Raw genomic sequence first — 27817 nt, forward strand, 5'->3', positions numbered from 1 at the left:
CATTCAAATATCCTGGTTCAGTGTTGCTGAACTCCCTCCACCTCCCCAGCTCCACCTGCCTATATCAGCTACAGTATCTATGTATGTCTATTTATGCAGCAGCAACAAGATATATGAATTCAATAAACGCTCAATTACACGCTCACAGCAGCGTAGACCAAATACATGAACACTGCCACATTCAATAACATGCTTAAACTATTCAGAAAGTTATGCTGTAAATTGTTTATTGAAGCATCTGCAGGTTTACATCCCACGGTAATGAAAATCTTTCTCTGATCTCTTGCAGAATTCCAGGCGATGGTTCTGTCCTGAATGATCAGTACACATCTCACCCCTCTCTTGTACTCAGATTTCATTTCAGTTCAGCAGCCTCGTCACTCCATACACAGGACTCTTTTTACTCCCGGGACCCCCCGGTCAATAGAGTCCGCACACGCAGATGTATACTGTACCACTCCAGAGGTTTTATTTGATTTTTGAATATGCAGAGGGGCGCACATGGGCATTGACCAAATGTAAATCTACCTGAAAACTATTTAAGTGAATAAATAAATAAATAAATAAATAATGAAATAAATAAATGGATCAAAATCATTCAAATGTTGTCTGTGTTATTTTCATGTTATAAAATATTGAAGAGGTGAACGACACCTATCCGAATGAGACAATGAGGTTTGATAAATGTCCTCAGAAAATAAAACTTTACAATTACTGTAAGATGAGTGATAAAAATGTTGCTACTGGAATTCACTTAGTTAAATGGCCTGTGGTAAATGTTCACTAGAAATAAAACATAAAGGTGCCATAAAATAACTCCTCATACACAAAGAATCACTCACACTGATGATTGCAAGATACAGATATGTATAGATGATGTAAGATTGCAGTGTATTACAGTTTTTCTCAGTTGCTTTGGTGCATTTCTCACATCACTATTTACATTTGCACAACAGTTAGTTCAACCTCCACAACATTTAGTCATTTGTGCACATCATAGTAGCAGTTTCTCATTCCTTCCAACAAATTGCAAATGCTTTTGGACATGCATCAATTGCTTTCATACAACTCTCTGCTGCTTTATAACATTATCATTTGCTTATGTCATGTCAGTCAAAATTAACTATACTTGTGAATGCTGAATAGTCACTCCATATAAAACTAATAGTCCTCATTTCATTGCTTGAGTCATTACATACAAAAATGTTGAACTAGTTGTCAAAATCTGTCAAGCAAATTTTACAAATTTTTTGAAATCTTTTTTTTCCTGAAAATGTCTCCTAAATTGAACAATTTCTCTCAGGTGAATCTCAGCTTTCACTGATGAGGAACGTCTGGATGTACATGAATGATTACAGTACTATGTATGTTGTATGTTCCAATATGTACTGCAATATTGTGTACAGTTGTGCTCAGCTCTACCCAAAGGGAGTTTATGTTTGTTGTAAATAAGGGTGTATTTTTTCTTTTGCACAATGCTGTGAACAAATTAGAATTGCAAAGAGCATATGCAGTAAAAATGTGAAACATACATATTCAGTGTCTTGTACTCAGGTACCTCACTAAATACAGTAATGTGTAACTTTACTGTATTTTTCAAATGGCTGTGCAAATAGTATATAGTGCTGTCTTGAGCATGTTCAGGTAGTGTCACCAAGATCTGACTTTTTTGCATTGGAAAACATTTACAGAGTAAACTGTCATAATGAAACATGACAAAGCCATTTGACTATCTTGTTCATAAACGATGGTTTCAGGACTTTTCATCTTGATGACACTGACACTTTCATTGACATGAATACTTGCTTTTGAGGAATGAGCTATCCATTTTGAGAAAGTGACATGCTTTTGCAGGTTATCAACTAGGTTTTGCAGTTTGTACTAATTGTTTTGAGAACTGCATTAACTATTGTGCAAATGTAAATAGTGATGTGAGAAATGCACCAAAGCGACTGAGAAAAACTGTAATAAAATGATATATTGTAATAAATTATAAATTCAATGAAATAAATAGGCTAAATGAATAATAAGAATATAAGAATAATAGCTGTAATAATTATAATCATATTTCTAGATTTATGATAAATGAAGTAAAACAATTAATTAATTACCGCTGAAATAAAATTTGTTGTAAAATGATATGCCCACAGAAGTAATCCTATTACAAAAGCTTGATAATTTAGGTGTTTACCTTAGCTAGCTGCTAGAGCACATAAAGAGAGTCATTCAGTTTGAGCACACAATGCACAAAGACAATGTGTGAGCAAATATTATAGGAGAAATATGGCTGTTGTCAATCATCTTAGAGTTAGCATGCACAGTTTTGCCTGTGGCATAAATCTATAGATAGATAGACAGACGGACGGACGGACGGACGGACGGAGATAGATAGATAGATAGATAGATAGATAGATAGATAGATAGATAGATAGATAGATAGATAGATAGATAGATAGACAGACAGACAGACAGACAGACATACAGACAGACAGATATATAGACAGACAGACAGACAGACAGACAGATAGATAGATATATAGACAGACAGACAGACAGACAGACAGACAGAGATAGATAGATAGATAGATAGATAGATAGATAGACAGACAGACAGAGATAGATAGATAGATAGATAGATAGATAGATAGATAGATAGATAGACAGACAGACAGACAGACAGACAGACAGACAGACAGACAGACAGACAGACAGACAGACAGACAGACAGATAGATAGATAGATAGATAGATGAGGAATGGTTGGCCTCTAACTCATGTTTAGTTAGTTGTTCTGGTCGTTTTTCCTGTTGCTCTCAGTCAGGATGTCGGTGGAGAATTCTGGCACCACACATACTGTAATTCAACCCCAGTGTATCAATGCATTTACTACACAAATGCATGTTTTCCAAACAGTCAGCTCACTGTAGACTTTAATAGCTGAGAATTACACAACAGGACCTAGAATTAGAGCGAGCATGTTGACCACTAGACACACCACACCCTAACATTAGCACACCAGCAGCCTGTGTGCAAGTGCTCTGCTGCTTCAGGCCTGCGCTGGCTGATCTCGCCAGGATTTCACCAAAAACAGTAACAGCAATTATTACAATAAAATACTGTACTACATTTTTGCTGTAAGTTATGTCTTTTCCTGTTCTAACACTTCAAAGTTGTGTTTTTCTCTGTAAATGTGTGTGTCATTACAGAAACTGACATGGTCTACATTGTAAAATTCCAATGATAGCGTTTTACTGTAAACAAATATTGTTAAATTTGAGTATGTAAGTTGTCTCTATTATTAAACATTGTGCTGAGAGACATTAATAACATGCTTTGCATTGTGAATCTCAATATCATACACCCCATTCCACCAAAATGTGGGATCTTAAGGGATCTCTTCTCAGTTTAGGCTTCATCAGTTTCTCAGCTGCTCCACTGCAGTTTAAAGGGACAGTTTTGATGCATTTTAAATCATCAAGGCCTTTTATTTTACAATCCTTATTATTATGATGATGATTATCAGTATGTTTTAAAGCAGTTTTTGAAGTTGAAATATGTTGGCATATTATATCAGTTAGTTAATTATGTATATTGTATAGGAACTATAAAATGCACAGGCAGCAAAAAGCCATTGCTTTAATTCTGTTTTCATTTCATTTTTCGGAGGGGAATGTTGTTCCAGGATCAACAAAATATGTTGTCTAACTCGGCAAAATCAGGACTTGCCCGCAAGATCGTAGTGTGTCCCATTTGTCATTTTAGGTTTCGGAATATTATAACATATAAAAAATTACATATACACTGTAAAAAAAAAAGTTGCTGCCTTAAATTTTATATGTTGTCTAACTCGGCAAAATCAGGACTTGCCCGCAAGATCGTAGTGTGTCCCATTTGTCATTTTAGGTTTCGGAATATTAAGAACATATAAAAAATTACATATACACTGTAAAAAAAAAAGTTGCTGCCTTAAATTTTTTAAGTGCAATCAACTTGGATATTTAAGTTATATCAACTTAAATTACATTAAACTGACTTAAAACATTAGTTGAATCTTGTATAACATAAAAAAGTTGAAAATTGCTTAACTTATTTTGATGAGTTAAAGCAATGTACAAAACATATGTTTTCACAACTTAATGAACATATCATTTTTACAGTGTATGCTTTTATATAAGTAAACAACATTAACTTACAAATTTTTGTAAAGTTTTTACACATTTTCCCTCAGGGAGATTGCATATTGTCAGCGGAAGCTCAGTTCCTGTCAGGTTAATGTGAGGCAGGCTCATGAATATTAATCACAATATGTGCGTTCAGCCAATGGCCTTGCCGCTAGTGTGTTTGTCCCGCCCACTGCTGAAGCATGTGATAAAGGCTTCTGCTTGGTCTTAATTTCGCAAAAATTTTTTTTTATCATTTATCTGATAATCATCTCCTTAAGAATCCCTAATTAAATTATGTGCAGAAAACCATTGGCGTTGAGTTAATGCAATGTTTGTCAAAACAGTTGAAAAAAAAATCATAATCCATTGTCAAAGAAAATCCTGCCATGTTTATGAACTGAAAAAAGTTACATAAATAAATAACCAATGTCAAGTGTATATTAATGAGCAGAGAATTTACAAAAACGTAAGAGCTGTAAATGAGGTGCATGCGGCCCTGCTGGGACATATAGGGCTGGGACAGTCATGGATACCAGTATTCAGGGATACAATAGATCTATGACCCCTAAAGGATCAGAAACCATGACTTGTAAACAGGAAGGAAATCGGAGACGCCAGGTCCAGGCTGACTCTTTGGACAGTAGAATAGGATCATATGACAAGGGCAGGTGAGCAGGACAGTTGTGACAGTGTAATATTATTACTGTACAGTCTCAAGCTGCAGAGTGAGAACAAGAAGAAGGCAAATCAAGGCAAAAAGCCATTTGTCTTTCCAAATATCTGAATCGCAAGACATGTGATGTGTTAGCCACCATTCTTGTTTTTTAGTAGTTAGTCTTACTCACCTTTCTCACCTTACAACATAAAATTATGTTTAATAGGGCAGAACTACGCAAAAATTGATTCCGTAATTCAGTCTTGCTTCCTGAGCAAACCCAGGTAGGTTTGTAACAAATTTGTATATTGCCCGCCTATGGTCTTTATTGGCTGCTCGCACACAGTGTCTTACTTTGACTCTTAAACATTGTAGTTTTAGCTGAGACTGGAAGAGTTTGGTTTGTGTTGTTGATATGTCGAGAAGACACTGTTTTCTGTGCTGTGAAAGCAAATCCACTGTGCATTTACTTCCAAAGGATGAGGACTCAAGCTCAAATGGATGCAGAAAAAACGACGTCATTGCTACTGTTCGTATCAGTTCGAGTATTGTGTGTTGATGATGATCCGGAGCTGAAGTTCAGATATGGTGTTGGGTGTTTGGTTTCCGACATGCAATATAAGCAGTAGACCAATCACAACAGACTGGGCCATCTGACCAATCAGAGCAGAGTAGATCAATCACAACAGACTGGGCCATCTAACCAATCAGAGCAGAGTAGACCAATCACAACAGACTGGATCATCTGACCAAACAGAGCAGAGTAGACCAATCACAACAGACTGGATCATCTGACCAATCAGAGCAGAGTAGATCAATCACAACAGACTGGATCATCTGACCAATCAGAGCAGAGTAGACCAATCACAACAGAATGGGCCATCTGACCAATTAGAGCAGAGTAGACCAATCACAACAGAATGGGCCATCTGACCAATCAGAGCAGAGTAGACCAATCACAACAGACTGGATCATCTGATCAATCAGAGCAGAGTAGACCAATCACAACAGACTGGGCCATCTGACCAATCAGAGCAGAGTAGACCAATCACAACAGACTGGGTCATCTGACCAATCAGAGCAGAGTAGACCAATCACAACAGACTGGGTCATCTGACCAATCAGAGCAGAGTAGACCATTCACAACAGACTGGGTCATCTGACCAATTAGAGCAGAGTAGACCAATCACAACAGACTGGTGAGAAAAATAGTGATGCTGCAATGTATATTATGAGAAAAAAAAAATTCTTCTTTTTTTTTTTTTTTTATGTAAACCTATTGTATGAGAAAATGAGCAACCTTTAAAATAGCATAATGGGGCACTTTAAGACTTGTCCTCAGATTTTATCTTTTGGCATCGCAAGCAAAATTATTCAAACTCCATCTACTTTACACTTTAGTTTTTGATATTCTCTCATGATACAAATGTGTCCCTTATATTATATTAAATACGCTGTCAACTTTAATCAAGGACTATATGGTAAAAAAAAAAAAGAGGCTAAATGTCAAATCCATGTTTTAAAGTGTCATGCAGCTTTTCACCTCCATTCCAATGCATCTAATAAATAAAGAATGACTGCACCTATACCGGTTCAGTGAGATATAATGCACATTTAATGATAATCCCATGTAATTAACTGAAGCTACGGTGAACAGTATCAACTGCATGTTATCAGTAGATGTGGCCTGAACACTTGACATCTCAGTCATGCATGGGGCCACGAAGAAACCGCAAGAATGGATGGGATTATCGCTCTGTAACTCGAGCAGAGCTTCCCAGCAAGATTTGATGAGAACGTCTAATCAAGGCAGCAAAAGAGTGAAGTAAATAAGTAATGCTGGCCAAATTTCTTTTGTCCTGCCGTGGCGATTAACTGGTCTGGTGGGATGAAGGCCGTAGATCCACGGGCTGGTTCCAGCGTCTTGTGTCTGTGTCTCTTGCTGGTCAATAATTGATGCACCTCGCTTCATTGTCACCAAAAACTCATACCAAGGAAGAAGTGTCAGGGTCGTCTTACTTATTAAAGGTCTCTGAATCTTTAATGGGCACCTCATCCTCCGTGATAACACAGCGTTACCGGCTAGTTCATAGCTCTAGGGTGTTTGTTTCGGCTAGATGGTGTATGAAGTATGAAAAACAATAATTACAGATTCGGATGAAGGGGATTACCCGCTGCAGGCCGTGCTATTATTCAGATCTGATTCAATTTGGGCTTGCCCGAGTCCTGAAAAAGCATGAGCGTCATAAAAGTTTTAAGTGTTGTGGAAGATAACGGTTGGGTGGACTGTCATGCATTATGCAGCGTGGGCTTCTGGCCAGCGAGTCAGCTGCTATTGTTTAATCTCTGCCTAGGGTTACAAACTGACACTTATGCATTATGAGAAATCTCAGCCAAAGGTTGAGAATGACATCAGCTCTGATACCGGTCAGTCCTCTCATGCAGGTCGTTTTACGTGTCCCAGACGGCAGTGTAGTGTCGGCCTGGATCCGGCCCACATCTGGTACATGTGGGTTCAACGTGTGCCAGATGTGGGCCGGATCTGGGCCGACACTATGTTGCTGTCTGGGGTGTCTTAATTCATCATTTTTAAATATGGATATCACATATGATTTATTTAATCATTAAGCAGACACGGGGATGGCCTAATAATTGTTCTACTTTGGTTTGATGTTTCCAACGTGAAAAATGACTAATGTTGAACAAAGTACGGTTTGTTTTGATATTTTTTTAATGTCCTTTCAATTTTGAATTCCATATTCCATCCTGTTAATCTTTTGTAAAATCCCTTTGAGTAAGAAAAGGCAGTTCCTTAATAATGACATCACCCAGTGACATCATTTAAGTGGGAAAACAACAGCATAATCATTAGTAGGTCCATATACACAAACAGAAATGGACTTATAATAAACCTAAAATTATATTATTTAAAATTATATTGAGGCCTTAAAAGATGCAAAACGGATTTATAAAATTTTTGAATCCTTTTCTTTTTGGAATTTTTTGTAAGTTATCCCGTGTATAATTTTTTTATTTGTATTTTATTGTTTCCTTTGATGCTATTATGAATGTAATAGATAATAGTTAAATACATTGTGATCCTCTGTATGTGTATGTTGTTATTGTAATGTCATGCAATAATAATAATTAAAATTAGTAGGTATTGGTTATTAAAGGGGTGGTTGATTATGATTTCACTTTTCTAACTAATGTGTAATGTTGCTGCTCGAGCATAAACAACATCTGCAAAGTCATGACGCTCAAAGTTCAAAGCAAAGAGAGATATTTGCTTTTAAAGAAATCGCTTTTTAAGGACTACAACAAACGGCTGGTTGGGACTACAGGATATTCCTCCAGGGTAAGTGACATCACAAACCCTAAAATTTACATAAACCCCGCCCCCGGGAACACAATTTATAGATTATCAAGAATATGCTAATCAATGACTAGAAGATAACTACACATAAACTACATAAATTCATCAACTAACCATTCAGAAACATCCTGTTGCTTCTTGTTGTAGCTTCTTCTTGAGTCTCTCCATCTTTCTCTGAATCCGGTTTGAACATAAAAGGCTAAAGGTTTTTGAATTTTTCAGTGCATGTCTTTGTGAGGTAAAAGGACACGAGCTGTTAAAGCTCCGCCCCCTGTACTGGGAGCAGCAGCTCATTTGCATTTAAAGGAACAGACACGAAACGGTGCATTTTCGCTCACCCTCAAAAAATGACTATTTGAACATGCTATATTAAAATATCTTTGGGGTATTTTGAGCTAAAACTTTACATGCACACTCTGGGGACATTAAAGACTTATTTTACTTCTTGTAAAAAGGGCATTATACCACCCCTTTAACACTTAAGTGCACTTAAAGAGAGCACACTTTCATGACTGTTTCTTAATATACTTATGCGTAATACTGACAAATTGAAAGGTTTACTTTAAAGTACATTTTAAATCATGTTTTAATAATCCTTTGTTGTGTGTTAAATAAGTGCACTTGTTTTAATGTGCTGACTAACATACTAAAGCCCATGTAAAACATAATTATAATTCTAACTCTAGTGTTATTATTCAATATTAAACTTAATATATTATAAATGTACTAAATTGAAGTTTCATCATTACAAATGTGTAATTAGAAATATATTTAAATACATACAAGTTTCAATAGAAATTACATTAAAGTATACTTTAGTTGATCATAAATGCTTGTTCATTCAGCAGTAACTTGAGCCATATTTCAAAGACAATAGAAGTAATTATGAAATTACATAATTAGTCTCAGTGTATGAAAAATTCTCGTAAGTTCAACTAATTGCATTAAATAAAAATTTAAACTACAATACATTTTAATTTAATTGCAATAAATAACGCCTGAAAACATTCAGTTCGCAGCTTCTTGTTATTTTTCTTGCCATAATGAAGTTATATAATAAAGTGTACCTGCGCTTTTATAGAAATACTAGAAAATAGAGATAATTCCTCAAAATACAACTCAGGTTATGAGCTTAGAAGTGTATTAGGAATGACTCAAACAGCTCAAAAGTTCCTTGTGTCAAAGAAAAGACATCCAATCACTTCAAAATGATATCTCCATGTCACAGCGTTAGATACACCGCAAATCATCAGTCAATTCTCTTGTTTGGATTCACCCACCTTTGCAAAAGCAAATACATGCGAAGCGAGTTATTGTCTGAGGAGCTGTAAGGGTTTTTAATAACATGTCAAACATTGGAGTCATGAGGTTTTGTGTTTGTGATTTATGGTTTCCCTTGTGGAAAAACGTACACTTAAAAATACTTATTCTGGAAATCCATATTAATTATATTAATAACTTCCATATTAATAACTTATTATCCATAATAATGACCAAAGCTGTTTTTTTTCTGTACAGACTACTAAATTGATTCAGATATGCCAAGAAGTTTGTTTTTTTGTTGTCTAAACTTCCTCTTGCTTGCCTCATATGTCATGACCTGTTGGTTGTGGCTGTTCCCGATCACCCACTCAGGTCCTTAAGGCATTCAAATTTTGAGGAATGCCTCATTTGGCAATAAAAGACTATTCAAATGTCTGTGAGCACTTCATTTGATAATGAAAAACCTTGTGTTGGAAATTTAGTCATCCAAATGCACGCAGCACAGATGACATGTTGAAGATTCAGTAAGATTGGATTTGGTTAGATTCAGCAACTGTGACTAAATTGTCCATTCAGTATCAGCCAATATTAAACAGTATGCCAGCCCCACTCTTTCTGTTTTGAAGTCCATCAAAGTGCATCCATCCATCATAAAAGTGCTTCACACGGCTCTGCAGGGGTTAATAAAGGCCTTCTGAAGTGAAGCGCTACATTCGTGTTAGAAAAATATCCATATTTAAAACTTTACCGATTGAAATAACTAGCTTCCGCCAGACGGCCGTACGCAAGTCGATTGGCGCCAAAAGAGTAACCCTTGACGATGTGTGACGTAGGATGTAGGAGTAGTGTAAGCTTTGATGCCTCTCGCGGTTCAAACACACAGGCCTGGACAACAAACTCAAGCTCCTCCCACATTTCTCTTTAAAAATTGTTGTTTTAGACTTCTAATTCGTGACTCGTGTTTTGTTTTGCTCTATCCTCTGCGCTTCCGCGTTCGTCAATACGTCATGCGTCAGGTCAAGTGTTACTCTTTCGCCGTAAATCGATGCGTACAGCCGACTGCCGGAAGCTAGTTATTTCAATCGGTAAAGTTTTAAATATGGATATTTTTCTTACACAAACGCATCGCTTCGCCTCAGAAGGCCTTTATTAACCCGCCGGAGCCGTGTGGAGCACTTTTATCATGGATAGATGCACTTTTATGATGGATATATAGATGCACTTTTATGATGGAGAGATGCACTTTTATGATGGATAGATGCACTTTTATCATGGATAGATGCACTTTTATGATGGATAGATGCAGTTTTATCATGGATAGATGCTCTTTTATGATGGATAGATGCAGTTTTATCATGGATAGATGCACTTTTATGATGGATAGATGCACTTTTATGATGGATGGATGCACTTTTATCATCGATAGATGCACTTTTATGATGGATAGATGCAGTTTTATCATGGATAGATGCACTTTTATGATGGATGGATGCACTTTTATGATGGATAGATGCACTTTTATCATAAATAGATGCACTTTTATCATGGATAGATGCACTTTTATGATGATAGATGCACTTTTATCATGATAGATGCACTTTTATCATGGATAGATGCTCTTTTATGATGGATAGATGCACTTTTATCATGGATAGATGCACTTTTATCATGGATAGATGCACTTTTATCATGGATGGATGCACTTTTATCATGGATAGATGCACTTTTATCATGGATAGATGCACTTTTATGATGGATAGATTGCACTTTTATCATGGATAGATGCTCTTTTATGATGGAGAGATGCACTTTTATGATGGAGAGATGCACTTTTATCATGGATAGATGCACTTTTATGATGGATAGATGCACTTTTATGATGGATAGATGCACTTTTATGATGGATAGATGCACTTTTATGATGGAGAGATGCACTTTTATCATGGAGAGATGCACTTTTATCATGGAGAGATGCACTTTTATCATGGATAGATGCACTTTTATGATGGATAGATGCACTTTTATGATGGATAGATGCACTTTTATCATGAATAGATGCACTTTTATCATGGATAGATGCTCTTTTATGATGGAGAGATGCACTTTTATGATGGATAGATGCACTTTTATCATGGATCGATGCACTTTTATGATGGATAGATGCTCTTTTATGATGGATAGATGCACTTTTATGATGGATAGATGCTCTTTTATGATGGATAGATGCACTTTTATGATGGAGAGATGCACTTTTATCATGGATAGATGCACTTTTATGATGGAGAGATGCAATTTTATGATGGATAGATGCACTTTTATGATGGAGAGATGCACTTTTATGATGGAGAGATGCACTTTTATCATGGATAGATGCACTTTTATGATGGAGAGATGCAATTTTATGATGGATAGATGCACTTTTATCATGGATAGATGCACTTTTATCATTCAAAACATAAACAACCATTCACTGCCATAAAGCTGGGAAGATCCAGGACATTTTTAAATATAACTATGATTGTATTCATCTGAAAGAAGAATGTACGACTAGGATGACTTGAGGGTGAGTAAATCATGGGCTAATTTTCATTTTTGGGTGAACCATCCCTTTAAACTACCAGACTTTGCATTATCCTGACACATGTGATCAGTCCCCGCTCCAGGAGTTCTGTTTATCCGCTAGCCGGTGGATTTCAGGCCCTGTCAAGCCCAGACACGAAACGCTGGCGTTCTCGCATCCATTTCCCCTCTATGCTCCAGTTTCTGCTTGATTACAGGAGTCACTGTTGGGTTTCAGCTGTGGCTCAGTTTCGACTGTTGGCCACCAGATCTTCTCATTACCTAACAGGGTTCTACACAACATATACCCGTCACATCTCCAGGACTTCACCGGACAGTGAATTATTAAAGCGTAACAAGCTGTCGGGACACCAAACTCAATTGTGCGTTTTAATTAAATGTCTCTCTCTCGCTCTGTCTGCCTCCTTTCTGCTGACAGTGAGACGGTGGTGTTTGAGATGCTCCCTTGAACACACAGGGAACAGGGGACCGCTTTTATCTGCTTACTCAGCGTGTGGAGGTTTCAATCAATGGTTTTGTGATTTTCTTATTTAAAGGGATAGTCCACGCAAATTTGAAAATTCTACCATTAATTGCTCACCCTAATGTCGTTCCAAACCCGTAAAACTTTTGTTCATATTCTGAACACAAATATAGATTTTTTTTATTTTATAATTTTTTTTATGAAATCTGAGCCAGTTCTGTACTCTCCATTGACAGTCTACGCAACTTCCACTTTGACACTTTAAAAAGTTCATAAAAAGATCGTAAAACTAATCCATATGAATTGAGCGGTATATTCCAAATTTTCTGAATAGACTCGATCGCTTTATATGATGAACAGATTTAATTTATTTTATTCACATGTAAACATTCATCAAACAGAAGCTCAACCGAACCTGCTTGAAGCACGAGAACAAACCTCTTGCTGAAGCTCAAACGTGCTGCGTAACACGAGAATGAACCTCATTGGTTCTTGAGCTTCCATTTACCATGTGTGATTAACTGATGTGTGAGTTGATGCATTTTTTATATGTGAATAAAAGTCTAAACTCAATATGTTCATCATATAAAGTGATCGAGTCTCTTCAAAAAAAAAAATGGACTAAACCGGTCAATTCGTTTGGATTAGTTCTACGATCTCTTAACTTTTTGAAGAGTCAAAGTGGTAGTTGCGTAGACTGTCAATGGAGGGACAGAAATCTCTTAGATTTCATTAAAAATATCTTAATTTGAGTTCCAAAGATGAACGAAAGTCTTACGGGTTTGGAACGACATGAGGTGATTCAATTTTGGGTGAACTAACTCTTAAATTATTAATTTATTAGTTTTCTATCTTTACTGTTTTGCTCATAGTATAAGGCTGGATAGGGACACATGTATTGTATATATAGTGTACTTTAAATGTATTAAACCAGATGTACAGGTTTACTTTATCCTCCTGAGGTTAACCTCAACAACTCACAAACACATAAACACGGTTCCTCACGCACATCACACACAGCGGGGCAGATCAGCAGACTCATCGGTAAATGAGCAAACGCAGGGCTTGGGTGGCAGAACAGATCACAGGTGTGCTGACTGAACACAGTCCCTGAGCGGATGAACGCACACACACACACACACACACACTGCACAATAACATACACAGCAGGCTGCATGCTAAGACTCCGGGAACCATAGTCACACACATGACTGAACACATCTCAGTCTGTCTGTTTATGACTGCGAAACTCAAGCTGTGATAACAACAGAGATTGGGGTTCTCACACCTTTTGACCAATAAATGTCCACGACTTTTACAGTTGCTATTTACTGGACAAAGATTTTCAAACATCACTGAAAACTTACAAACAAAACAAAAATATAGAATGTTAACTGTCTTTCTTTTCAATTAAATGGCTTATATAGCCTAATATAAGGTATGCTCCTTGTTTTCACTTATTTTGATAAATAAAAACACAATATCTGTAAGGTGTCTAAACTATGAAGAGTTGAAGTGTGCAATTCATTAATGTCAATATGCTGCTCTGAATTTTCCCTCCAGTCTCATATATGTTGTAGCCTGCCGCCCTCTGCTGGACACTAACCAGACAGTTGATGGACCCCAGAGACTTCTGCAGAACGGGGGGAAAATATACTATTGAAGTCAATGGAGCCCATCAACAGTTTGGTTACCGACATTCTTCAAAATATCTTCTTTTGTGCTCAGCAGAATAAAGAAACTCATACAGGCTTGGAACGACATGAGGGTTAGAGTTAATGATGACAGAATTTTCATTTTTGGGTGAACTAACCCTAATCCAATATACGGTGAGAAATTCAAATGATAAAAAAATACAATGTAATGTAATATAAAATTATATAATATAATATAATGTAATGTAATGTAATGTAATAATATAATGTAATGTAATGTAATGTAATATAATATAATATGTGTCAGTAGGAAATATCAGTTTACATTTCCAAACATTCTTTTTGCCATTAATTGTAATAATCCAGTGAGATTTGTGTATGCACAAGGAGTCTGACAGCAGCCGGTATGATCTGATCTCACCATCATCGAGTCCGTCTGTGATTACATGAAGAAACAGAAAAAACTGAGACAGACTAAATCCAGAAGAACTGTAGGAACGTCTCCGAGATGCTTGAAGAAACCTTCCTGCAAAGCTACAGTACTGTGAAAAGTACTGGCACTTGTGTTAAAATGCTGTAAAGTGAGAATGCTTTCAAAAATAAAATCACAAATTGAATTTATGTATGATTTAACTTCTATTAACTAATTCAAATCAATATATGGTGTAACGACCCTTTGCATTTAAAACGGCTTTTGTCCAGGTACACTTGCGCATAGTTTTTCAGGTAGCTTTGCAGGAAGGTTTCTTCAAGCATCTCGGAGACGTCCTCTCTGACAGGTGCTCTCGGACAGAAACAAAAGATAAATGCTGACATCTGCTGCTTATTGTCGTTATTGCAGACATCTGAACATTTACTTGCTTTCAAGAAAAACAACGACAACACAAAAATGCACTGAAAATGCCACTTTTTATGCATGTGACATTTTTGTGCACTTTTCTCTTTTTATGTTCATATTTATAATTATATATAAATATGCATGTGTTAATAAAGTATAAATGTACACACACACGCACACAAATATTTTAACTTTTATGTTTGTGTTTTTGAAACTTCTTGCAAGAGGTGGCAACACCAAAGCAAATGCCAATGCATAGTTTTATTGTGGATTTGTGGCCTGACATATATTCATATTCATATGTTCATGAATGTGTATTGGGTGCTGTCCAGCCAAAACAAACTTTGTTGCATTATTTTATTAGGGGCCAAGCACAGAATGTGCGTAGGCACCTATTGTATCTGTTGGCGTACCAAAAATAATTCTTCTTTTTCTTCCGCTCTGGGAGTCTATGGCAGCCCATAGAACCGCTTGCGGGAAAGTTATGAAATTTGGCACACTGATAGAGGGCAGACTGAACAGTCACCATAGCAAATTTGGAGTCTCCAACTCATTCCCTCTAGCGCCACCAGCTGTCCAAATTTGCACTCATGTTTATGCTAATAACTTTTGAACCACAAGGGCTAGAAACAAAATTCCCATTTCTTCTGATTCCCTAGCTCAAGACGATTCGATTGCACCCTATGACGTCATTTTCCGTCATGGAAATTTGTCCGCCATTTTGAATTTTTCGAAAAATCTACTTTTTCGAACTCCTCCTAGGCCGTTGCTCCGATTTTCATGAAAATTGAACCAGATCATCTACAGACCATGCCGACAAAAAGTTATGGAATTCAAGTTGATTCGCTTAGCAATTTTCGAAAAAACCCACAAACAAATTTTAAGTAGCGCTTGCGAAACCAGACGTAAGGCTGTATCTCCGCAACGCTTTATTGGATTCAGACCAAACTTGGCACATGTCATCACAAGCATGACCTGAGGCTACATGCTGCGTTTCGGCGCAGCGCCACCTACTGGTCCGGAGATATGAAAAATGGCTGTTTTTGCTTATAACTTCTGAATGGTTTGTCCAAAAATCATAAAAGTGGTCTTGTTAGATTCAGGGCATCATGCTGAGTCGACTGATATCCAATTTTCCCAGATCAGCCATTTTGGCTGTCGCCCAATTTGAATTATGTGCTAAAATGCTGTATTTTAGGAATGCATGAACCTATCGTTACGAAACTCGGTATGGGTCATCAGCACGATGTCCTGAAGGAGCCTGAGAAGTTTCGAAACAGTGCCATCTAGTGGTGAATTTTTTTCCCCAAATGCTTCCAAATGCTTATAACTTTGGGTGTGGTCGACTTATTTTCACGAAACTCATCTTTTTAGACTCCTGAATCGTTGCCGAGTCCTGTGATATCAAACATGCTAGGTTTCGCCTTACGGTTTGTGTAGCGTTGTGATTTAACGCTTAAAAAACATTTGGCTATATCTTCGAAACCGCTAGTCCGATCGAGACGAAACCACCGTCAGAAGTTTGGAAACATAGGTCGATAGCTACACACCAATGCCCATATGCGAAAATATTGATGTTTAGGGGTAGTAAATTCCAATCAAAGTCATGTGTCAGTAATTTTTTACGTGTTTTTTCATATAAATGTCTATAACTCTGAAGCGAATTGAGATATTTTCACCAAAATCGACACAAATATGTATGAGCTCACTCTGAGGACATGTAAAAAAATGGTGGGACTCAGCCTCTTGGTGGCGCTATAATAGAACAAAACATGAAATTCCCATTGACTTCAATACAGTTTTGTGAAATAAAATGCTATACTAAACAAATGCATTAGTTTAATATTACGAAACTCAGAATGTGCCATCAGCACCATCCCCTGAAGGTATCCAAAATATTTCGAGACAGTGCCACCTAGTGGTCAAAAGTTATAACAAAATTTACAAAACTGCTAATAACTTTTGAATAAATTGGCCTATTGTAATGCAACTGGTCTTAATAGATTCCTTGGGTCAAGCCGAGAACATAGATACCAAGGTTTCCTTATTTTGCCTAGCTTCCTGTCCGCCATCTTGATTTTCAGTCAAAACCTACTTTTTCGAACTCCTCCTAGACCGTTTGTCCAATTTTCACAAAAATCGAATCGTATCATCTCCAGACTATGCTGAATAAAAGTTATGGATTTCGTGTCAATAGACGAAACCGTTTTCGTATAGCGTAGCAGCAAAGTTGAGGCATGATGCTAAAAGCACTATTCAGGCTTTATCTCTGCAATGCCTTGACATATTGACACCAAACTTTGTATGTCATTGTCACTTCACTCTGACCACATCACATCACTTTTGTAACTGCGCCACCTATTGGTCGAAAGTGATAATCCATTAAATCATATTTTAAATTACTTTTAAAGAGGATTTTAGATGAAATGGCTGAAAAATCATATAAAATGTATTTAATTGCTCATTGTTCCAGTTGGTCTGACACCTTCAGCCATGTTGGCATATCCTGCCATCTGCTTGCGCTTGGCCCCGATAATTGCTGCTTGCAGCTATATTTATAATTATATTTATATATTTATAATATTATCACTGCTGCTTTGAAACAATCTGTATTGAAAAAAGCACTATATAAATAAAGGTGACTTGACTTGATTTGATGAATATGTGAATAAAACAGCTGCATTATCACAGTAATCTGTCTGAAAGGAGTTAAAGTCTCCCTGTAGTCAATCATTTTATCCCTGAAAACTCACATTTGAATTTGAATTCACCAAATGTACACATTTAAATGTTTTTTTTTTCCTTTGAAAAAAACTGAATCATGCCTTACAACAGCTTGTATGAACTCTACACCCTTCACTGTAAAAAATGTCTTACCCTCCCAAATCAAAAATTTCAAGTGACCGATAACATCTACATTTTTCAATTGGCCCAAGTGAAATTCTATAAATTATAAAATTAAATTGACAGATTTTCACTTGGGCCAATTGAAATTTACAGAATTTCACTTGGGCAAATTGAAAAATTTAGATGTTATCGGTCACTTGAAATTTTTGATTTGGGAGGGTTAGAAATTTTTTACAGTGTTGCCTCATTTAGTATGTAGTTCTATGAATATGCAAATGAGCCCCGCCTCCACTCACTCACACCAGCGATTTCAAACCGTGTTTTTGAGACTGTCTTTGGTTCACTGCAGTTTTAAGGAGCAAATACTCAGCAATGGTGTCGACTTATGAATTTACACATGGTTTGTCTTAAAGCATATTAAAAACAGCACATAGACATATAAACAACATTAAAAGCCTGATTTTCACCACAGGGGGACTTTAAAAATAAATAACAAAATGTCATTATCCAGAGGACCAAGTCAAGACACTCTGTGTAATGTACATCAAAAACATCATAAGATTATAAATGTCTCTGAGCTTGTATCATTACTTCATAAGACAAGTTGTTTTAGTAGTATTATATTCTGGCTACTTGGATTATATAAATCTTAAGAGCAACAAAATCTGGTGAATTTGTTAACATTAGAACGAAATAGCCTAACATTGTTGCATCTTATTTACTCACATTTTGAGGTTTCCAAAAATCATGTGAAAATGTAAGAGACTCTAAAACACTAAAGTTCAGCTATATTAAAGGTATAGTGGAGGATTTTCTTTTTCCGGGTTGATCATCAAGACTATTGGTCCTCCTAAGTGTCAATCATTCTGGTGATATGTTTACGTAAGGCCGTCGTACGCGCTCGTGCACATGATTCACACAATGGCGTGCGCTCAAAACACAGGTTGGGCTTCCCACTGATGCCTCAGTCGCGAAGTTTCTACTTGACAGGTAAAGTTTGGCATGCTATTTGGAGAAATCCATTTAAAATCACTGCTAGTAAAAGTTAATGTAAGCTATGATTAGCTCGTGCATGCTCTCTCGTGCACACATTTAATTGGCGTTCCCTCTCGGAACGCATGTGCATTTTTTCAAAAAGTGGAGAGGACGGTTCTTTTCTAAAATTCGGGAAAATCCTCCACTACACCTTTAATGAAAATTAAAATAAGAGTCTCTGTAACATCTCACTGTTACTGATTTATCAGCTCACAGCATTATGGGTAAAATCTCTCTACAGTCTATTCTGAAACATCAACACAGTTTCACTGATGATCCAGACCAAACATAAAACCCAGGATAGAGCGTCTGAGTGAATGTGGTCTGGACTGTGTGGATGAGGCTCATTGTGTCAGAGACGCTGTAGAAGGACAGAGTTCCTGCACTGTGATCCACATACACTCCTATTCTTCTGCTGATGGACTTTACAGGGAGAACAGTCTCTATGTTATTGTGCCAGAATGAGTAACTGGAGGAAGAGCAGAACAAACTCCAGGACTGATCATTAAATCCAAATCCACACTTAATACCCCGTCCCTTCCTGCTGATGCTCTTATATGACACTGATATATACACACGTCCACTCCACTGAATCTCCCAGTAACAGCGTCCACACACACTCTCTCTACACAACACCCGAGAATAACAATCAAATCTGTCTGGATGATCAGGATACGACTGTTGTGCGTGAGTGTAAGTAATCACTCTGTTCCTCTCAGACAGACTGAGGTGTTTATTCACTGTGTTCAGATCCAGAGTCAGCTGATGGGAATCTGATGGAGAGAAAACACATCAGAATCAGGAATTATGAATCTGTCTGATCTTTTAATGTATCTGAACAATGTATCATCAGTGTCTCAGTGCAGCTGATCAGATATCCTGTGCAAATCATCATTTACATGATCAATTATAAAACTCTTCTATCATGTTTATTTCTCCTTCTACAGGAAGAACATGAACACATTCAGGGAGTTTTTCTGCTTGTTTCTCAGTGACTTACATTGTAGGAAGTCGTTCCTGGTCTTGGGATTCATGTTGGTGAATGTGACTGTGGAAATAAACAGACATGAACAGTGTGAAGAGAAATGACAAGATAAAATACATCCATTTCTAACACGTTTCTAATCTGATATTAGATGATGCAGGACTCATTTCTGAGAACAGAAGAATCTCCAGATGCCTCATATATAAAACACACGTATCGGATTCAATCCTAAATTTCAATGGATTTCAATTTCAATATAAACATAAGTATTTATTACTTCTAAACCATCAAGGGATGTTTGTGGCTGTTCTGTAGAGTTGATGCACTTGAATAAAAGATGAACTGTGATTTATAAAGTGGGATGCGTTTAGGACAATTATTTGTGCGCATGTTTTATAAATCATAGGAACATTTCAGAAACTGTTGTACGTTCATATTTCGGATCATTCTCCACACGTCTGTATAAACGAGGCGCAGGACTTTACCTCTATCAGAGATCTTCTTGAGCTCCTCTTTGCAGAAATCCTCCAGTTTGTCTCTCAGCTGACGGACAGATTCTCTCACGCCATCAAAAGAGGAGAGAGAACTGAAGGAAACGTCGGGTTCGTCTGTAGATTCAGGAGGTGCTGAGAGAGACTGGAAACTCTACAGAAAACAGAAATCAAAACTCATCATCTCCACACTTCAGCCAATAACCTGCACTATATCAGATCTGAGCGGCTCTTGTTGACTTCACTTCTCTTCAGTGACTCGCTTCAATCCAGCACTTTCACACAATCAGCACATTCTTCTCATATTCATCATTTAATGCTACAAACTCTAGTATTTCACACTTACACTCCTTGTGAAAAAGAAAGTACCGTACTTGTAACAGAAATAATACACTTTAAAAATATATAATGCAGATTGGCTGTAATGTTTTCAGAAACTTAATTGCATGTTATTTGCAGTTAAATGAATGTGGTTTAGTTTAATGTTTTTATTAAATGCAAATAGCTGAGCTTTAGAGTGTTTTTTTGCCCTGCTTAAGTTAGTCTCATTCTGCTCTCATGAAATGTTTCTCTGTGAGTCTCTTGCTCAAGTCCACTATGATCCAGTTCTTCTAGATCTCTGTTACCTGCAGGAACTGGATGTGATGGTGTGTGTGTGAAAGCTGCTCCAGCTCAGCGTCTCTCCTCCTCAGATCATTGATCTCCTGCTCCAGTCGCTCCAGTCGTCCTTCAGCTCGACTCACTGCAGTCTTTTCCTGATCTCTGATCCGCTGTGTCGCCTCAGAGCGGCTTCTCTCAATGGAGCGGATGATCTCAGTGAAGATCTTCTCACTGTCCTCCACTGCTGTGTGTGCAGAGCGCTGTTACACACACATCACAATCACACAGTGAGTTCAGTGAGTCCAAACTGAGACGTCTCACACTTCTCTTCTTCTCCAGACTCACCTTATGAGACTCCACAGCCTCTCTCAGCTGATGAAGATCTTTCTGTCTCTGCTGGATTCTCTGACGGATCTTCATCTGCGTCTCCTTCAGCTGTTTCTGGAGGACAAACCAATAACAGGGAATGACACATAAAACTACTATCACACAATAAGGGTTAAAGATCTAGCATGGCGAGTTTATACTGAAGGTTCAAACCACAGATCAGTGAAGTTTGATGTTATTGACGTCATCATCTTTGCGTACATGAGTTGATCAAAGATTTGATTTGATTTAATTTGTGAATCAAAATTGGTCCTTTAAAAAAATAAATTCTTTTAAAAGTAGCATTCCTTTAAAAAAGTATACGTGAATAATATACTTTAAAAGAATATACTTAAGTGTGAACTGAATGTAGTATTTAGACATGTAGTTGCATGTTAATTGCCATTACATGAAAATGTATTATAGTTTAAATTTATATTTAAAGCAATTAGCTGAACTTATTAGTGATTTCTAAGTACTTCTTCAAACGTTATTTCATAATTCTATTCTTTTTAAAACATAGTTACAGTTTTTCTCGATTGTTTACACACATTTTCTGGTACTTGAGACACAATTACCACAACATGTAACTCATTCACCAACCCCCTGAGCCAATTCTGCTAAACTACAAGCACAATTCCTGCTTTACACCCAAACTGCAGATCTAAAACACACCTTTTTCAAAACACTACACACAATTCTCTGCTTTTGGCACAATTTTCATGCAGAAAATCTCTTGTTTTCACAAGGAACACATTGCCATTCAAATATGCACACTGACTCTTCACATGGGCAAACACCCGTCACACAGTTTTACAGTTAGCAATCAGAGCTTTAGCATAAAAGGGCAAAAGGTCAGCTCTTCAATGGAGCAATGGAGGCCAACATTGGATTTTTCTTTTTTTTACTGTAACTGTATACAGTAAATTCTTCTGTTGTTTTGTATGTAGACCACTGTATGTCCTACTTTGTGTTGGTTGGGATGTACACTGTGTACATTGTTTTTGTGGGAAAAATAAAATATATTTGTTACCGTGTATTTGTGTGTTCTGAGTATAAAAACAATATTCTCAGATATTTTACAACACACTTATGTATGTACTGTCTCTAGAAAGTGTAACACTGAACAAAAAAAGGCCTAAATCATTATGATGAATGGAGAAGAAGTGTTTTCCATTCATCATAGTGTTTTACATTGAGCACATCAGTGTTCAACTGGTTCTTATAAATGTCTATTCATATGATGGTTTGTGTGTGTCATTTGAAAACAAAATACCATTTTGAGAAGAAATAACATTGTTTTGAATGTGAAGTTTCATTTTGCAGTAGCATTGAGGGGTTTTGCCCATTGTGTGTGTGTTTTTGGATTTGTGTGTAGAGTTCTGAGAATATGAGGCATGCTTTCAGAAAATGTGTGTAAACAATCGAGAAAAACTGTAAAGTGTACTGTCATCTGTACGGACAAGCATTTATGATAAACTAAAATATACTGTAATAATGGAGTTGTACATTAAAAATAAATTAACATTAAATATATAGAATAACACACACTACCGTTGTAATTATAATCAAGTACTTTACATGTGCTTTAGTATGTCAACACATCAAAATTAGTGCACTTCCTTAAAGCACGGAGCAAAAGAGTCACATTGAAATATTAAAAATTATTTAAAGGTACTTTAAAGTAAAACCTTTAATTTGACATTAGTGTATTTATTAAGTGAAACAGTCATGAACATTTACTCTCTTTAAAGGGTCATGAAACCGTAAACCAAATTTTCTGAGATTTTAACAGAGGTTTGTGTGTTGAACACCATTGAAGACAATGTTAGCATCTGTTAGATTTAATAGTAGGGGAAAAAATTTAAATTTGAGTTTTTTTCCGCTATTTTCATCTTCCAGGTTTAAAATCTTCATCATGTCTAGAGCACTTTGATGACTCATCGGTGTCTCATTATTATTCATGTACCGAGTTTTCTTATCCAATGAGAAGACACTTTCTCTTAATTATTCATTACACCACGTGGAACCAGAGAATGTCTAATATGGCGAGAAGTTTCACTCTCACTACACTTCCGGCTTCTGAACTGGTTGCAGTTCCACTCTGATTCCATATGAGGGCGCTCACAGGACGAGTGCAGAATGAATGGAGGTCAATGGCGGTATACCCCTCAAAATCCACTTTTCTCAGGATATAATTTTTTGTCTAGTAATTTGAATGTTGTATTCGAAAGGAGATGCAAAGAAATTACACATTGCTGGGTGTTCGATTTTTTAGAGTCACTTATTTGCTTTAAAAAAGTCTTTCAAAATGTCAATGACGTCAGAATGCTGACGTCATTAGCAGAATGCTAGCGTGTTATGGGCAACAACAACTCAACCTGTAAGAAATCAAAATGACATAAGTACTCGTTCATTCAACTTTCGACCTAAAACCCATGTTGAACTTGCAAAATCTACAATCACATCTGAGATTTCTCAACGGCAATCGGGTGAAAGAGACTAATTTAGCCGTCTAGCCCCATTGACTCCCATTCATTTTGCACTCATGGCGAGCGCCCCCAGTGGAACTCTGGTGGTACTACAACCAAAATTCGGTACAATAGGGCTTAATAGGGAGTGGACAGGCTCTCCGTAGACGGGCTCTGGTGGAACTTTCAATGACAGACATGTCAAACAGTGATATCGCGTAGTAGATGAGAGAGCACTGATGCAAAAGTTCCAGTGCATCTTTCCCCGCGATTCTGCCCGGGCTGGACTCTGACTGCGGGCGGTTGGCCATCAACCACGGACACATCTAAACTATGTGTGTAGCAACCATTCAACAGGAGAATGGTGGACTTCGGCCTTGTACACCAATGCAGGTTTCGTCTAGTGATGCGGTCCCGAGGACTTTTCTATCGCTCCAGAGGTGTGTGTGTGTGTGTCTAAAATGTAACCCTGACCGTTTTACTTGCCTTTTGTTAAATAATCACTCATTATTCAATTTTGATATTTCGACAATACCTCAAGTGTATGGAACATATGCTTAATTTGTGCAAATTTCTATGTCACTGTCCATCTTTATTATGTGGGTTTAGGGGGCATGTAGATCTAGGCTATGTAGGCTACAGAACCTTTTTTTTTTTAAGCGGAAAATGTATTATTTTCAAATATATGCATTTCTAGTGTGTATAGAAACAATTTATATGTTTTAAATACAATTACAATTATGATTACTATAGGCTTACATATGTAGCAGCATGGCATTCAGTTACTTTTGAAAGGACAAAAATAATGTGTCCGTGTATTTCATTAGACTTTAACTTTGCCAGCTATAAAAAAAATCGAGCATTTCCTCACGTTTTACCACTGATTTTTAGTGACAGTCGATATGCATGGGCCACTGGCGATGACAGTTCCTCCCCTCCCCTCTCATACCACCGTGCCATACCACACCCACTCCCCTCCCTTCTTCTCACAGCCATCCACGCCCATTTAAGTTGCATTTTTCAAAAAGATTGTGAGCTAGACTTGAGCTGAAAGAGGGGGTTTCATGACCCTTTAAGTGCACTTAAATGGCCTTTCATTTCAGTAATATTATATTATCTGCAATTACAGTTTTATCTTTTAAATATACTTTTACTACAAGTGCACGTCAATACAATTAATCATGCTTCGTTTTTAAACCACTAGTGGTTAAGATTACTTCTATGTTTTTTATCCTTTTTGGAGCTTGAAACTTTTGAACCTCTTTGACTTTCAATGTATCGAGTAAAATAGACGAGACATTCTTCAAAATATCATCTTTACAATCTACAGAAGAAAGTAAATGAATGAGTAAATGAAGACACTTTCATTTCTGTGTGATCAATCTCTCTCAGTTCATACCTGTGTCTCTGTCCTCTGTGCTGCAGTTGATACAGTTTTGTGGTTTTTATGTTCATACTCTTTACACCGCACACAAATGCATTCTTGATCAGTGACACAGAACATTTCTAGCTCTTTATCATGTTTACGGCAGATCATGTCCTGCAGTCGTCCAGTGGCATCAATCACTTTGTGTGGTTTACGAGAGTGATATTCCTCATGACGGTCAAAATGAGTTTGACAGTAAGATTCCTGACACACCAGACAGGACTTGACGGCTTTGTATTTTCTTCCAGTACAGACGTCACACTCCACGTCTCCAGATCCAGCGTAACAGTCAGCAGGAAGTTTAGTCTTCTTCAGTTTCTCCACCAGTTCAGCCAGAATGGTGTTTTTAGCTAAAGCAGGTCTTGGACTGAAGGTCTGTCTGCACTGAGGGCAGCTGTAGACTCTCTTCTCATCCTCCTGATCCCAGCAGTCTGTAATACAGATCTTACAGTAACTGTGTCCACAGGGAATAGCCACTGGTTCCTTCAGGAGATCCAGACACACTGAACACGTGAACTCATCCTGAGAAAATCTGGCTTCTGCCATTTTACTGCATGAATAAAGAGAGACAGAAACACACAACCGCTCAACAACACTTCAGTTTCTGTTTCCCTGAACTGAGGAGCTGAAATAGTTTCCTGGTTCTGTGTTTGAGTGACGTGTGTAAAATAGGCGTGTCTGTAAAGCAGCTTCCTCATTCACACACACACTTTACTGCTGTGTTTACTGTATGTGTCCTTCAAGTGGAGCTGAAAATATCATAATTACGAGTTCAAAGCTCATGAATGACTGAGCGAAGATTTAGGCTACTCACGAATGCATATGTCTATATACTGTGTCAAAGTAATGTCAATATGTCAAAATGTACAGTTCAAAGATAATACAGATCATGCTAGCTAACATCATGTATTCATTTAGGCACAAACATTAACCCTTTTCCCACCAGAGACTTTAAAAAAAATTGCAACTGCCAGCGTTATTGATCATTTTCAAAAAACTTTTATGGCCCCCAGAATATATTGTTGAATGAATATCTGAACATACAATATATCAAAATAAATAACAGAATCTCTGTAGCTTTAGTCATTATTTTTTTATCAACACTTAAATGTGGGTAAGTTTCATAAAAACAACATTTTAAACAAAAGCTGAGAAAATTGTGTTTGTTTTCAAAGACTACAACGTGTTGATTTTATCGCTTGTTTCTGCTTCTCTTTTTGCCTGTGTTTTAATCATAGACAGTAAAATAAAGGTTTTGATCAGGAGATTCTGTCCTCTTTCAGAAGATGTGTGATAGCGCCCCCTACCGTATAACAGTGAAAACACGGAAAACAGGAAAATTCCGTCATTGGAAAGAGTTAAAGCAATTATTACAAGTTGTGATCATAATGATTACAGTATATAGAAAATGTAGCAGTTTTGTATGTTGATTCAGAGTTGGCATCATCTGATGTCCTCGCAGGGGTTGGCGTCCTCTCTTCACAAGTGTTGGATCATCTGAAATCTTCATAAGAGGCTGGATCCAAACTGGAGCTGGCGTACTCAGGATCCCGAGGTAAAAACAGAAAAGTAAATGGAAAATAATCAGCGGAGCTTCTGTTTCAAGTAATAGATAATCATGTGCTTTTGATCTGATAACTGCAGTATAAGGTTATGAGGTGCATTATGTGAATGATTGGATAAAGAGATGTGTCTTTAATCTAGATTTAAACTGGGAGAGAGAGTCTGAGCCCTGAACATTATCAGGAAGGCTATTCCAGAGTTTAGGAGCCAAATGTGAAAACGCTCTCCCTCCTTTAGTGGACTTAGATATCAGGTACTACCAGAAGCCCAGAGTTTTGTGATATTAAAGAAAGTGATGGATATAGGGTGATAGAAGATCAGTTAAATACACAGGAGCTAAACCATTTAGGGACTTATAGGTCAGTAGCAATACTTTTAATCTAAACAGAATTTATAGGTAACCAGTGTAGAGATGATAAAATTGGGGTTATATGGTCATATTTTCTTGCCCTGGTAAGAATAGCAGCTGCATTTTGGACTAACTGTAGCTTGTTTATTGAGGATGCAGGACAACCAGCTAGTAGGGGAGAGTGGGGTGATTTGTGCCAGGGGGGAAGTAGTTCCACCCTTTTTTCTGGAAAACCATAGAAGAAATTGGTCATGTGTCCACATAATTTTGAAAAGCAATCACTTTTACTCGTCCTCCAAAGACGGGAGACACATGGCATGAGAGTTAAGCATATTTTAGTGCAAAAAACTGTTTTTTCCTTTCAAAGTAAAATTTATATGATTAAGGTTTTTTGATTGTAGTGTCTGACCAATTATAGACAAGTTTGAAAACATTTCACACATGTTTTAGTGCTTTAGTAGGCTACACAATGAGTCTATACAGTTAGCATGATGTTAGCTCTTAACTGCTGGATCATGCTAGTTTTTCAAACTTGTGGGTCTGGGGTGATTTGTGCCAAAGGGCCTGGGTTAAGTTGTGCCAGATCCAGACCACCTAGACCAACATTCTCAGAGGGGATAATCTTGAGAAGTGAGGAGATGGGCATGCCTTATCATTGTTTAACTTAGGCCTGCCTGCTATTTGTTTAATTT

At 37.2% G+C, this 27817-nt stretch overlaps 1 protein-coding gene across 1 annotated transcript; it reads right to left on the reverse strand.

Moving 5' to 3' along the window:
* Positions 1 to 18101: 18101 nt before the first annotated feature.
* Positions 18102 to 25832, reverse strand: LOC311286532 (E3 ubiquitin/ISG15 ligase TRIM25-like). Its single transcript, XM_084402740.1, has 6 exons — positions 25187 to 25832; positions 21296 to 21391; positions 20977 to 21210; positions 20345 to 20504; positions 19875 to 19922; positions 18102 to 19647 (listed from the first exon to the last, which is right to left on the reverse strand). The coding sequence occupies exons 1-6, from the start codon at positions 25757 to 25759 to the stop codon at positions 19130 to 19132; spliced, it is 1629 nt and encodes a 542-aa protein (XP_084258866.1). The 5' UTR covers positions 25760 to 25832; the 3' UTR covers positions 18102 to 19129.
* Between the last annotated feature and the right edge of the window lie 1985 nt (positions 25833 to 27817).

Source organism: Rutilus rutilus (assembly GCF_951802725.1).
Source record: "Rutilus rutilus genome assembly, chromosome: 1".
Classification (NCBI taxonomy): Eukaryota; Metazoa; Chordata; class Actinopteri; order Cypriniformes; family Leuciscidae; genus Rutilus; species Rutilus rutilus.